This window comes from Bombus vancouverensis, unplaced genomic scaffold (genome assembly GCF_051014615.1).
Source record: "Bombus vancouverensis nearcticus unplaced genomic scaffold, iyBomVanc1_principal scaffold0034, whole genome shotgun sequence".
In the NCBI taxonomy this organism is placed as follows: domain Eukaryota; kingdom Metazoa; phylum Arthropoda; class Insecta; order Hymenoptera; family Apidae; genus Bombus; species Bombus vancouverensis.
In genome coordinates, this window is record NW_027468925.1 from 495,652 (window position 1) to 511,081 (window position 15,430).

A 15,430-nucleotide genomic window follows, 5' to 3' on the forward strand; every position below is an offset into this window, starting at 1 on the left:
ACCCAGACGCAGCCATATTGGCGCGTGCGCCGAAGCGCTTCGCGCGGGCCACTTGAAAGTGACAGCGACTGGCAGAGTGGCAAGTGCTGACCGAGCGACATTTCCCGCCCAACGGGGAAACAGACGCAACCATGGCGAAAGGGAAGGAGGTAGAGGAAAACGCTAGGGGACGAAGGGAAACGGAACTGGCTGCGGAGCTGCCACACGTCAGCACCAGGAGCATGACGAAGGCGATGCCGCCAAAGGAGGGACTCTCCCGCTTCACGCTGGACAAGGAGGGAATATGGACTGAGGAAACAACAGAGGAGGAGGAAACCCCCGCCAGAGAAGCACCCCGAGCGAAGAGAAAGAAGTCCAACGAATCCCCCGAACTCCCCGCGGACCCGGCTGAAGAAATGAGAACAGCCACAACGGCGGACATAGGAGCCAAACTGATTCGCCGGGCCGCCGAGGTGGCCAAGGCTGCCGAGGCACCCCGCAACCACAAGGACACGCAGGTGAAAACCCTGAAGGAGGCGGCGAGAACCATCACCGCGGGCGTGACCGAAATAGTGAGGAGAACGGACCCTGTCACCGACGCACTCGCTATAGCGCAAAGACGCATAGCAACACTGGAGGCGGCGGTAGAGGCACTCCGAAAAGAGCCGGCCTCGCGCCCCACCGCGGATGAGAGCAGCTACAGGGCGCGTCTCGCTGCAGTCAAACACCATGCAGAGGAGATGAGATCCTTGCTGCACCGACTGGAGGAACGACTGCAGAGAATAGAAAAAGGAGAAGGAAAGGAGGTCGCTCCTGCCGCGAACACGAGAGGGATGGAGCCTGGAGCCCCAAACGCCCCAGCGCCCAAGGGAGGCCGAACAGCTGTCATCGAATGGCAGACGGTTGAAAGGAAAAGAAGCGGAAAGAAGAAGGAAGCAGGAAAGAAGCAGCCGGCGAAGCTGATCCCCGAGACAGGGGCGGTAAGACAGAGGGAAACTCCGGAGAGTGGATTGGAGAACGCACGAAGAGGGGGAGGCAGGGGGCCCCTCCCGCGCGCACCGCGAACGTCAGCGGTAACAATCACCCTGACGGACAAATCGAGCCAATCCTACGCGGAGGTGCTGGCTGCGGCCAAGGACAGTGTCTCCCTGACCGAGCTCGGAATCAACACGATGAGGATGCGGAAGACCATCGCCGGAGGCGTCATCTTAGAGGTCCCCGAGGACCAGGGAAGGGAGAAGGCCGCAGCGCTCGCAGCACAGCTGACGCGGGCTCTGGACCCGAACGAGGTCCGCGTGGCGACACCCTTCCGAGCCGCGGAGGCAAGGGTGTCCCTGATAGACATAGCGGCCACCAAGGCGGAAATCCAGAACACCCTGGCGAGGAAGAGCGGCTGCAAGCCGGAGGACATCCGGCTGGGAGAAATCCGCCCCGCCCGGAACGGACTTGGCACCGTGTGGATACGAGGCCCTGCCAGTGCAGTGAGGAAACTGGCCCAGGCTGGAAAGGTCGCCATAGGCTGGTCGACGGCGAAGGTCGAAGCCATCGAACGGAGACCGTTGCAGTGCTACAGGTGCCTTGGGATAGGACACACGGGGAAGACCTGCACCGCCAAGGAGGACAAGGGGCACCTGTGCTTCAGATGCGACGAACCAGGCTACCAGGCGAGAGCATGCACTACTGCGAGCCCGAAATGCCTGCTCTGCGAGGCGCTTGGAACACCGTCGGTGCACAGGATGGGGGGACCGGCCTGCGCCCCCTCGAAGAAAGGAACGAAAGGAGCCGCCCGCGGATCCACGGCTGCATGAGGCAGCGAGAAAGGCTCCCCGTCGCAAAGCGACCCTATGCCCGCGAACAAGGAGGTAGGCACGGAGGAAGCCACAAACAAGGAAAGAACACCAAAGAACTGAGAATGCGCATCCTCCAGACTAACCTGCGAAGGTCAAGGCGAGCACAAGACCTGCTCCACCAAACCATCCGGGAGAGCACGGTCGCCCTAGCGGTGGTGGCGGAACCGTACAGAGTTCTGGATGCCCCGGAGTCGGTCGGAGACACGGACGGAATGGTTGCCGTCACCTGGACATCAACGCCCGGGGCGTTCGCCCACGGAGCCCTGCTGGAACGCGGCAACGGATACGCCGCGGTCGAGTGGGCAGGGATGATGGTGGTGGGGGTGTACGTGTCACCTAACAGCGGACGGGCAGCGTTCGAGGAATTCCTAGACGGAGTTGGCGACTGCGTCAGGCGACGACTCCCCCGACAAGTGCTCGTCCTGGGAGACTTCAACGCGCACTTCACGGAATGGGGGAACGCCAGGACCAACGCGCGCGGCCGCACGCTATCAAACTGGGCCGCGGGACTTGGACTTCTGTTAGTGAACAGGGGCTCGACCAGTACCTGCGTGACGTGCAGAGGGAGCCCATTGTTGACATAACATGGGCCTCCCCCGAGGCATTCAGGCGGATCTCAGGCTGCAGAGTGGCCCAAGGAGTCGAGACGCTGTCGGACCACCTCTACATATTCATGGAGGTGGACGCACCTGGACCTGGAATGCCGACGACAAACGACGGGCACGGCCCGCCGAGGGGGAGGCGCGCGCGCCCACCGCCCAGATGGAAAATAAAAGAAAGGAATGAAGATCTACTCCGAGCGGCTGCTATAGCAACAGCTTGGAGCTGGGAGGCCTCGACAACGACGACCGAAGCAGACGTGGAAGAGGAGGCCGAGAACCTCCGCCAAGCCACGACAACAATCTGCGACGCATCCATGCCACGGGCCACACCGGGCACGGTGCGAAGCAGAGCAGTTTACTGGTGGAACCCCGACATCGTGGAACTGAGGACGAGATGTGTCCGGGCCCGAAGACAGTACCTAAGGGCCCGCCGCTGGCGACGACGCGACGAAGAAGAAGTCTCCTTGCGCTACCGGGCGTACCGCGCGCTACAGCGCTCGCTACAAAAGGAAATTAAAAAAGCGAAGGACCGTGCTTGGTCCGAACTGGTCGAAACAGTCGAGTCGGACCCATGGGGAAGGCCATACAGGAAGGTGACACAGAAACTACGCGCGAAGGGCCCCCTGACAACGACGGAGATGGAACCTGCACTGCTGACGCGGATCACCGGAACGCTCTTTCTCCCACAAGAAAACAGAGCGGTGGAACGGCCACGGGAAACGACACGACCGCTGGAATGGAGGGACGACTGGGAAGTCACGGAGGAGGAGATATGGGAGGCTACCAGAAGAATGACCCCCCGCAACGTGGCACCGGGCCCGGACGGAATCCCTAGCCGGATCTGGGGGGAAGTGATGGGGGTCATGGCCCCCAGACTCCGGCACCTCTTCACAAGATGCATGAGGGAGGGAGTCTACCCCCGGGCGTGGCGGACGACGAGACTGGTCCTGCTCCATAAAGAGGGCCGACCGACGACCTCGCCGTCAGCGTACCGGCCGATATGCCTACTGGACGAGGTCGGCAAACTACTCGAGAGGGTAGTCGCCGCCCGCTTGGAACGACACATAGCGGGCCAAGTGCCAGGTTTGCACGAAAGCCAGTACGGCTTCCGGAAGGGGCGCTCGATGATTGACGCGGTCAAACGCGTACGAGCGATTGCGGAGGACATGGTCTCCCGGAAAGGCGTGGCGCTGGCGGTTTCCCTGGACATCGTCAACGCGTTCAACACCATGCCATGGGACAGGATAGTGACGGCCCTGGAGCACTTCGAGGTTCCCAGCTACCTCGTCCGATTGATCCGAGCCTACCTCGACGACAGGTGGGTGTGTTACACCAGTAAGGAAGGAGAGGAAAAGCGATCCGTCGAGCGTGGCGTCCCGCAGGGCTCGGTGCTGGGCCCCATACTATGGAACGTTGCGTACGACGAGGTACTGCGATGTCCGCTACCCCCAGGCGCGGCCATGATATGTTATGCGGACGACACCCTAATCCTGGTCGAGGGTCGTGGCTGGCACGAGACGCTGCGCATTGGCGAAATCGCAACGGCCTGTGCGATCCGTGCCGTGAACGAACTGGGCCTGAGAGTCTCCCCTGCGAAGTCGGAGGCCACAGAGCCGCCCCGCCACCACCCCAACGGACTACGGCCAGAAGAAGTGACAGCGCTAGGGGCAACGACCTCCCCCTAACGCCTACTCAATAGCCGGCTCGAACAAGAGAACGCGAGAAGGGGGTGCAACTGAAGTTAATTCATAAGAGGTTCTTGGAGCACCCCTGTCACGCGCATAAGGTGGTCATCGTGGAGTTTTAGTCGGTAGGAGTCCGACACTACTCTGCTGTTACGCGATTATTGCAGCAGCGGAGTGTCCATGAGGATTTCTCCACGTACAAAAAAAAAAAAAGGTTACGAACATTCGGAACGCGGGATCGAATCCCGGCGACCGAAGTCCGATTTTTATTCCACGATTCTAAATAGGAAGAAAATATAGCAGTACCCCCAGCAGCGACATCTACAGCCACCAACCACAATCATCACGGACTCGACTCATCCTCTACACATTATTTGACTCCAACAATAAAATAAAAACGATCCTCAGTAATCAAACCGCACTTATCAAACGCTTGCTAGACTATGCTAAGACGAATCAACTCGAAAACGTTAGCAATGTCATACGCAAGATTGAAAACCATAACGAGAAAAACGAAATATTAATCTCTTTACTAATTCAGACTGAATCTACCATATCGGAGCTCCATATTAACATCGACGAAATTTTTAACACTATAGTATCAGGAAAACAAGGAATTATAAACCCGCAAATTATGGAACCCAAACAATTCTTAACAACACTCGACCAAATAACGAAGCAAAACTTTATGAGTAATCATATCGATCTTTCAGTTCAAAACTTTCTACTAATTCTAGATCTAAGTAAACTAAAATTATGGACAAATGATAACAAACTCATATATATGATAACTGTATCGTTTTCAGAAGACAACGAATGGAAAATAACAAAAATTTATCCGATACCTTTCAAGCAAAACTCTGTATTTATCGCACCTGTAGTAGAAACTGATACTAATCAGCTTAGAACGATACACCTTTGTCGATAGCCACTACTTAAACAAATATAAACGAACGGCAATCATCGACATTTGTAAGGGAACTCAGTCAAGTCACAATAGAATCAGTTCACCTAAATGTAGAATCGAATTAACTAATAATCAACAGACAGTCAAAACCTGCCCAACTGCTGTATTCAAGTTGGAAGAATTGACGTTCGTACCCTTACAGACAGAAAATCATTATATCATTATCATTAGGAAAAATGTGCAGATCGACGTATCGTGTAAAACACATAAAATCTTAGAAATCAGACAACCGAGTTTAATTAGCAGCAAAACTGGAGTTCGACTCGAGACGTCGTTGCTTGCGGACGTGTTTGCCGCGAGCTCCCGCTCGTGAGCATAAGGCTAGTTGTAATAGTAGTTGGTTAGGGGTAGATGTGTCATATCGTGGGTGGAATTAGTTTAAAGGAAACATGAGAAATACCAATTTTTAACGAGCTAGATAGTGATGGATAATTCCCATTTGAGATGAATTAGGGTGTCGTGGGTACGTACAGTGATTTTAGTTTATTGTTGACTTGAATAAGATGAGAGGGTTTAACGGATGCAAGAAGTCACAGGCTAAATTGGAAGGCGTAGCGGGGCTAAAATCGATATAACAATTAATGTTATTGAGTGAGTAAGCGTTTAGTGGATTTTAATTGAAGTTAAAGTGAGCTAAATTAATATTAAGTTAATCTATTGGCTAAATTAAAGGAAATAGAAATTAGAATTTGACTAGGATAGGAATTGAAATAAAGTGTAATTACGGTTCGGGAACTATAACAAATGAATAACTACGAGTCACATGTTAAGGTGAACGTAGGTTATAGACAGAAGTCTGGTTCGCGACGCAATTGAGAGCGGACATGTTGGTGGATCGCTCTCGCTAGCTAGGTGTTTGACAATATACGATGATACATGCGTGTGAAAATGCAAGCAGGATTGCTAAGGATTGTGGTGAATTACAAGGGGTGTGAGTGGAATAATATTGAGACGATATCAGAGTGTATGCATATGGAGGCGACAAGGATTATAATCATATGATCGTTTGAGTACAATTAAAGTGGGAGAAACATGAAGCGTGGCGGTCAATATTGGCATGATAAGTTGTAGGGGAATAGCTGTTAAATTAACTCGAGTACAGCAGCAGCAGCGTAGGATAAAAAAGTGTGTGATGCATTAACGGCTCATTGGTGATGGTGTCTATGATGGATAGCGGTGAATAAGTAAAAGGAGGAGTAATATAATATGTGAGTGTTAGCATACGCTGGTGATCTTCAAACCAAACAAGGGAAAAAGAACGAGTAGCATACATTATATGAATAAATATGTCGGGTTTACATTAGAATTAGGGTTAGGGGCGTGAAACGAATCCTCGCTTGGATTACGCGTTGTCGTTATGCAATAGAGAAGACATTGACTAGTGCAAATACGATTATCATAGAACCGGACAAGTAACCGTGGTGATTAGATACTCGAGAAACTAATGACAATGATCCTAGGTTCAATAACGAATCGGCGGTCGACGGGATGATAGATGAACGTACTCACAAAATCTAAGTCGGACGCGTAATATTCACTGGTCGTAAAGAGTTACTCCTTTCATCAATGAGATCGCGAGCGAGAATGCCTTTCCCGTCCCGATGATGCCACAGAGGAAAACTATAATGGGGTGTGTCTAAGGATACGAGATCATCGGATTCGTCGAGAAAAGCCTTCGTTCAGAAAGTAAGGGAAATTGGCGTTGCTGCTAATGGGTCAATCTCCATATCGGTGGTTAGAAAAAGATGCTAGCCGCCCTCGAGGGAAAGTTGCTAGTGGGAGACGCCGCTCGTTGAAAAATAGGTCTCCCCTATTTTCCTGTAGTTGGGACAAAGACCGTTTGTCTGTTTGAAGGACTTTAGTTGACTAAATCTTAAGATTTATAACAGGCCCTCGGGCTAGCTGAACATGTACTGCGGAGACGCATCGACATCTGGCAATCATCTTACTCGAAGAATAGGGTCTGCGTGTGGCGAGCTACGGGACAGAGCCCGTTGGAATGTTTACTGTCGAGTGTTCCAACTATTTCCTTTTTAAAGAGAACTATAGAATTATTCCATGCCTTTGTTAGACAAAGCGTTCATCCCGTGACCGCGGCTACGTTTGGCGACTGACTGTCGCCTCGAGCCCAAGCTCATTATCACAACTCGCGAACAATTACAATCGGATTGAATAACTACAATTGTTCAATTACAGCTATAGTAGACTCTGGGTTGCAATGTTGCGGGATTATCCAAAATTCCAAAGGCTCCGGTGTTCTTTCATCTCCGATATATATTACACTCCGAAGACCTCGATAACCTTCTTGTACGCACGCTTGTTGTCAACCGACCCCACCAGATTCTTCTAACAGCTTCGAATCGTCTTTCGTCTCAACTGAGACCTGGACGCTCTCCGACGCTTACACACACATTCACATGTACAGTGTAAATGTATCGTCTACCTAACAGTAGTAAAATTTATTGTATGAATCCAAAATAGTGGCGGTTCAGAGTGCTATAATAAAAAAGATGTCGAGCGCTAATTTAGAAAGGTTTTTATGCTGAGATTTTAGTCCTCCTGTAGGGATTATCGCCGGGTGTATATCAGAGGCGGCTATTCCGTTACTATCTGGTTATTGTTTCGATAGCTGTGGCATGCAGTATGTTTTGTTCACCCTATTACTGCTTCTTAACATGTGACGTTACTGAGCGTGTGACACTAGCACATCCGATACCAGGCGGGCCCGTCAGCCTCGCGGTAGACGCATCGGATTACGCCATAGGAGCAGTATTACATCAACGCGTGAACGACAAATGGCTGCCGCTAAGATTCGTTACAACATCCTTGACCTCCGCGCAGCAAAAAAATATAGAGCATATGACCGCGAACTTCTTGCTTTGTACACCGCAGTTAAACGTTGTAGATAAGCCGTAGGAGGGAGAAATTTCGCGATATAAACCGATTACAAACCCCTCATGTGCGCGTTCAATCAATATCTACACAAATGTTCGCCGCGACAATTTCGCCATCTTGACTACTTCGGACAGTTCACGACCGACATCCGATACATTAAAGGCTTGGACAATAATGTAACCGACGCTCTATCTGGCATCGAAGCGATAGGGAAATCTGTGGACCATAAAACTCTCGCCGCAGCGCAAGAAAACGACACCGAGCTACGCGACATCGTCAAGTCCGATACATCCGTATTACAATTAAAGAAGATACGTTTTCCTGATTACGGCGTATCAGGCGATTTTGTATGACCGTTTGTATCGAAATCCTTGCGGCACAGCGTATATAATTCGCTCAGGGACTTTCCCATCTTTGGATACGCGCTACGCAAAACATGGAGACGACGTGTTTCGTCCGATCGTCAATAAACAAAGATTGTAGAAACTGGGCACGACAATGCCTGGCAGCCTATGGTCCACGTACCGTCATTCCGGTCCTCAATAAACCTAAGGACCCACCATAAACCTTAACTTTTTAGTTTAATTGTTAGCACATGTTTTCAAGTTAATGTGCTTATCCGGAAGGATTTTCTAATCCTATAAGTGTTTTCGGTTTATGGCTGGTTCTTAGAAAACTCGTCAGGTTTATTAGACTCTGTTAAACATTACGGAGAGAGCGGGTAGTCACCTAATGGGAAAAACGAATGTTTGTCTAACGACAAAGCTGGTTTTTTCCATGAACAAGTTCACCCATGAGCCACGTTGGTAGGAGGCTTCCTCCTCATACCTTTATGCATTAAGGTGGGTTATAATCAAGCGGCATCGCGGACCGTTACCCTCACTTTTCATAACGAAAAGTGTGAACAACGAATCCGCTTCCTTTGTTCAAAAAATACCTACAAACCGAGCTTCCCTCCATAATTACATGAGAGCGGAAGTTCAGTTAACTCTCCATTCTAACATACTCAACACCTCAAGACTTCCTCTACGACAACATATCTACTAGGACTCGAGCTCTGTCTTCAGATCAGTCATCGTCTCTACACTGATTCTCTCATCTAAGAGCAATCCATTTATTCTTCACTTACCTCTTACGTATCGGCGTTACTATCTTGTGTAAAGTTGTTGGAAATACATATTTTATAACCCTGTTAATCGCAGCGTTATATCACCTCAACCACCCCTAATATCTCAACGGGAATCAGGGGATCGATTTGTTCGCGGCGTCGATTATTACAATCGTAACGGGAATTTACGACTTCCGTGGCGAATTTCCTAGCGGAAGCGTCTCCCCGCGATTGGTCGAAAATACAGTATGCTTATGCGAATTTCAAGAAAATTGCAATGGGTTACAATGGATTACAAAGGGAGAGGGAAGTGCAATGAATTATTACGATAAATTGTAAGGGGTGTGAAGTGGGATGAGATGATAGGAGAATTGGTGTGAGTGGAATAGTATTAAGTGAATATCAGGGTGTATGTTACAAGGGAGTCGACGTGGATTATGATCGAGTGAGTAAGTTACAATATGTTTGGGTATAATTAAATGGTAATATCCTAGCTGAACAAAAATAAATGGAATAATTGGAGGATCTAATGTTAAATGTGAGAGAAACAAGAAGTGTAATGCTCGATAATCATGGCGTGATGAGTCATAGGTGAACAATAACAAAGAACATAAAGCAATAAATTATTGAACTATTGAATTAAAATATGAAGAGGAGTTGGTAAAGTCGAATATCTATAGAAAATGCAATTACGAATTTCAATTTAAATGATAAAACTTTAAAAGGAAATAAAATTAGAATTGAATTAGAAGAAGCCAGAGTTAAATAAAATATAATAAAGAGTGGTAATATAATGGAGGAGTATTCTACGTAATATAATTGAAGAGCTATATAAATATAAAGTTTTAAGAAGAAATTTATTTTCAATCTTAAGTAATTTAAATACAATAGCTTAGGATAAATATATTTGGAACTATAATGACTCATCAGATAAAGTCAGTTCATAATGGAAAACAGTGGAAGAATTAGAAAGTGGTAGTATATATCGTTGATTTTCAAAACTAAAAAGGAAAGGAATTAGTAGGAAACAGTAAATAATTTAAAAAGTAATAAATTAATGTATATAACGTATTCGTAAATGTTTAATATGCGTGAGTACGTTGTTGTAGATAATTCGAAAGGACGTTGGTTGTTCGCATTTATTGACGAGTTATTATAGCTCCATAACTACAAATTAATTAATTAATTACAAACTACTAAATTAATGGTTAGGGCAAGAATTGACACAATTCGAATTTTTTACATTAAGCTACGTTATATGGGATAGAATATAGAATATCAAAAAATGTAACTAAATAAAGTTTAGCTAACTAAAAAGTGAAAGATTAAAAAAGCCTTTAATAACAATAACTCATCACGCTAAACCTGTTTATCGTGTTTTGTTTTTGTTTTAGTCGTTATTTATTTTACTTTTAACTGAATAACGAGAATGGTTTTGTATTAATTGACAACGCAACAGTATTTAAAATTGGCTTCGAGATGATAATTAATATAATAGATTTAAATGTTGTAAGATTATGAAGTATGATAGAGAATGCAATTGCACACGATGGAACACAATAGTACACTAACACTACCCTTTGGGTGGCTTCGACACGGTTAATACCTGCTGGATTGGCACATGAATGTCAGTAGATCGATGAATTGAAGAAAGTACATGTGGGTGGTAGCGAACACGGTGGGGTTTTCTTGTCACTGGGGTCAACTGTGAGTTGATGGGATAGGGGAAATGTAAATGCAAATGCTTATATGCAGTGGAGTGTAGGAAGTAGGGATCACATAATAGTTTGAACGACGTGATGAGACGCGCACGTGTCACACGGTTGCCATATTGGTAAGCGGGCCCCTTCTTTAGGGGCTTTATGATACATAAAGGAGTGGTGCCATCTACATGCATGAAGTAAAGTATTATTCAATATGAAATGGTATGTGTCAATCTGGCTAAGTGGGTCACTTGGTAGCAATGGTTAATTAGGAAAGCTTAGTAACAAGTACCGAGGGACATCTATGCAGTAGGGCTCGATGTGCGCTGTTACGGTGGAAACCCCATGTACCTCCGAATTAAAAAGGGTTTACCCTCCAACGGGCAAGAAAAATCATAATTATTGGCGGAATGAACAGTTGATGAAGTTAAGAAAGGAGGAGGTGATGACGACGAGAAGAAGAACTCAGAGAGCAGTGGCGTGAGGAACTGAAGACGCGGTACAGTGGGTTCAGGAGTTGCAGAAAAAGAAGAGGCAGACGAGGAAACTGATTCGAGCCCTTGTCGATGAGCTTTTCTTAACGAGACCGAGGGGAAATATAAGTAGAATCCACGGGAGTATTAGTGTCAGCGAGGGCTTGATCACGAAGGAAGCGCTACTGGATGCCGGAGCTGAGATGAACCGGAATAAAGCGGTTGGTGTAGATGGCATACCGGGAACGATGGTAAAAGAAATTGAAGATTGCAAAATTACGTGTTGAACAGTGTTATCAACTGAGCACGAAGAAATTCGTTTTTCTTGAAAATGAAGCTTTATACGGAAAGATTTTATTCCACATTTTTCTCTTATTTTTGCACGTAAAATAACTTCCATCTGCTTAATCGGTAACTAACCAAATTTATATGTTTCAAACAGATTTCCAAGATCAATTTTCTCGAAAACAAAGCCTGTTATTCTTTATATCTTTCTTGTTTTTCTTCGTACAAAACTGTTTTTCGTTTGTTCCTAGTACTTGACCGGACCTTATGTTTCACATATTCTAACATACTCTATTCATATAAAAATTCGTATTATAATAATCGTTATTTTCGATATTAAAATTATTATTAAATATTCGTTTAATTAATCTTAAAATTCTGATACAGTTATGAAAAGCTATCAAAAGAATGATGTCTAGATTTTACAAGTATGCCACAAAATATATGTAGAGTTTACATTAGAATTAATGTTAGGGGCGTGAAACGAATCTTCGTTTGGGTTACACGTTGTCGTTATGCATTAGAGAAGACATTGACTAGTGCAAATACGATTATCATAGAACCGGACAAGTAACCGTGGTGATTAGATACTCGAGAAACTAATGACAATGATCCTAGGTTCAATAACGAATCGGCGGTCGACGGGATGATAGATGAACGTACTCACAAAATCTAAGTCGGACGCGTAATATTCACTGGTCGTAAAGGGTTACTCCTTTCATCAGTGAGATTGCGAGCGAGAATGCCTTTCCCGTCCCGATGATGCCACAGAGGAAAACTATAATGGGGTGTGTCTAAGGATACGAGATCATCGGATTCGTCGAGAAAAGCCTTCGTTCAGAAAGTAAGAGAAATTGGCGTTGCTGCTAATTGGTCAATCTCCATATCGGTGGTTAAAAAAGATGCTAGCCGCCCTCGAGGGAAAGTTGCTAGTGGGAGACGCCGCTCGTTGAAAAATAGGTCTCCCCTATTTTCCCGTAGTTGGGACAAAGACCGTTTGTCTGTTTGAAAGACTTTAGTTGACTAAATCTTAAGATTTATAACAGGCTCTCGGGCTAGCTGAACATGTACTGCGGAGACGCATCGACATCTGGCAATCATCTTGCACGAAGAATAGGGTCCGCGTGTGGCGAGCCACGGGACAGAAACCGTTGGAATGTTTACTGTCGAGTGTTACAACTATTTCCTTTTTAAAGAGAGCTATAGAGTTACTCCATACCTTTGTTAGACAAAGCGTTCATTCCTTGTCCGCGGCTACGTTCGGCGACTGACTGTCGCCTCGAGCCCAAGCTCATTATCACAACTCTCGAACAATTACAATCGGATTGAATAACTACAATTGTTCAATTACAGCTATAGTAGACTCTAGGTTACAATGTTGCGGGATTATCCAAAATTCCAAAGGCTCCGGTGTTCTTTCATCTCCGACATATATAGATGAAAGGACACCGGGTCCTTCCTTTGGAATCCATCGGAAAACCCCCAATATTTTAGCCTCTATAACTTAACTCGATTACAATTGTTCGAGATTTGTGATAATGAGCTTGGACTCGAGGCGACAACCAGTCGCCGAACGTAGCCGCGGTCAGGGGATGGACGCTTTGCCTGACAAAGGTATGAGGTAATAGTATAGCTCTCCTTAAAAAGAAATAGTTGTTGCGGCACTCGACAGTAAACATTCCAACGGTTTCTGTCCCGTGGCTCGCCACACGCAGACCCTATTCTCCGGGTAAGACGATTACCAGACGTCGATGCATCTCCACAGTACATGTTCAGCTAGCTTGAGGAGCCGTTATAAATCTTAAAATTTAGTTAACTAAAGTCCTTCACACAGACAAACAGTCTTTATCCTAACAGTCCCTAAATCTCCAACACCTACTACGGGAAGATACGGGAAGTCTGCTTTTCTCAAGGACGACTCTTCCCGCTAGCAACTTTCTCTCGAGGGCGGTTAGCATCCTTCTTCAACTACCAACATAGAAATTAACCAATTAACAGTGACTTCCATTTCCCTCACTTTCCTAAGGAAAACTTTCCTTAACGAATCCGATTATCTCGTACCCTTAGCCACACTTCCGTAGCGTCATCGTCACAGAAAGACAGTTCCTCTACGTTCCTTGAGTAGTCATCATTTTAACTTATATCGCGCACTTTGCTCAATCGCCACCTTAACTCGTCGTCTATCAGTTGTAACCGAGAATTGCGAATCGTTAAGTGTAATCGCAAGTTCTACGCAAAGTATAGAAAGAGAGAATTGTTAATAAATATACGGTTTAAATATCTCCGAGTGTTTCTTTGGCACCTATCACGTCCGACACACTTCAAATTCAGACGACATGATCCGTTAATTTCGCGATTTCCTGTGTCTTCTACGTGACACTATATTCCATTATTGTGTGGAAGAGAAATCGAATAATATTAATAACTTAAAAAGGAAGAAACAAAATCAAGAGAACATGGTAGTCGCCAAAAGAATAAAAATTGAAAAGTTACAAGAAGTACCAAAGATGAAAAGCAAAGGGAAACGAAACAGAGAAAAACGAACGTGTGTTTAACGAACAGGAGAAGAAAAGATTAAACTGAAAGATACCAAACCTTCCAAAAAAGATTTGAGATATGCGCTTATCAATGTTAATAATGGTGACGATAACGAGCAGAAGCCAAGGATATTTGCGTATGGATTTTACTGGGATAACAACCCTGATTTAACTCTCCTTCAACGTAAAGAGTAATCTAGCGATTGTGAAGAAAAGCTAAAACTGAGAAATAAGAAATTAAGTGCCGCTGAACGTTGAGAACAGAAAACACAGAAGGAACGTGAAGTTCGTCAAAGAGAAGAAGCGCTCGTCGATAACCAGTTATCAAATTCTGCAGATCAGTTCGACAGATTAGTTTTAGCAAGTCCAGACAGTTCAATAGTATGGTTACAGTATATGGCGTACCATTTACAAGCAACAGAAATAGAGAAAGTAAGTGCAGTGGCGACAAGAGCGGTGTAGACGACTAATTTCAGGGAACAGAAGGAAAAATTAAACGTTTGGAAGGCTTAGTTGAATTTAGAATCGAAATTTGGAATTCCTGACTCATTAAATGATGTTTTTCAAGAGGCAGTGAGGTCTAACGACTCACTGAAAATATACAGTCACATGTTGACTGTTCATGTCTGGCTGGCAGGCAGATGGAATTAGAGAAAAGAATTAATACCATGATTGGGAAGTTTAAACATATTCCCGAGACATGATTTAATAGTGGAGAAGAATGATTAAAAATGGGTTTGAAGGATAAATCGAGGCACATTATGCAGAGAGCATTGCAATCTTTGCCAGCATCTGAACGTAACAAGTACTTTCTCCAGGACATTCCTATAATTTCATTTATGAAGTAAGCACTCTATGAAATATCAACTCTTTTTAGTTATTATTATCGCACAACTTGTCTTCTACATAGTATTTCTTTTCGAAAGCAAATCTTACCATGCAAATAGGCGTAATACTTTATTCTGAGGAACTTAATGAGATATATCGTTTTGAGGTGGTATGGTGATAGGTGCGTAAGGAACTACTCTTGGTGTTTTTAACGAATAACAGTTTATTAGAACTGTTACGACCGATCGCGGAGAGACGCGGTCGCTAGGAAAACGCGTCAGCGAGAGGCGTAAATTCTCGCTACGATTCGGTGAATCGACGCCGCGAAGTAGTCGTTCCCCTGTTTCGGGTAGGATAACAGAGGTGGTTGATTGAATATTACACAGTAGTAAGTTAGGTCACCGTTTATTCCACAACTTATAACGAGGATAGTTACACTGGTGCGTATGTACGAGATGAGTGAGTGACTGATCTGCGGGTGTGTATACCCGCTCGAAGGATGTTGACCGTTCGAAGGA

The 15,430-nt window shown here is 45.8% G+C and overlaps 1 protein-coding gene across 1 annotated transcript; it reads left to right on the top strand.

Annotated features, from left to right (window-relative positions):
• Nucleotides 1–1,891: 1,891 nt before the first annotated feature.
• LOC143304405 (uncharacterized) lies at nt 1,892–2,413 on the top strand. Its single transcript, XM_076626864.1, has one exon. The coding sequence runs from the start codon at nt 1,892–1,894 to the stop codon at nt 2,411–2,413; it is 522 nt and encodes a 173-aa protein (XP_076482979.1).
• The last annotated feature ends 13,017 nt before the right edge of the window (nt 2,414–15,430 follow it).

What these genes read in the sequence shown, in the direction of transcription:
- LOC143304405 (XM_076626864.1), top strand. Translation starts at nt 1,892, where the DNA reads ATGCGCATCCTCCAGACTAACCTGCGAAGGTCAAGGCGAGCACAAGAC.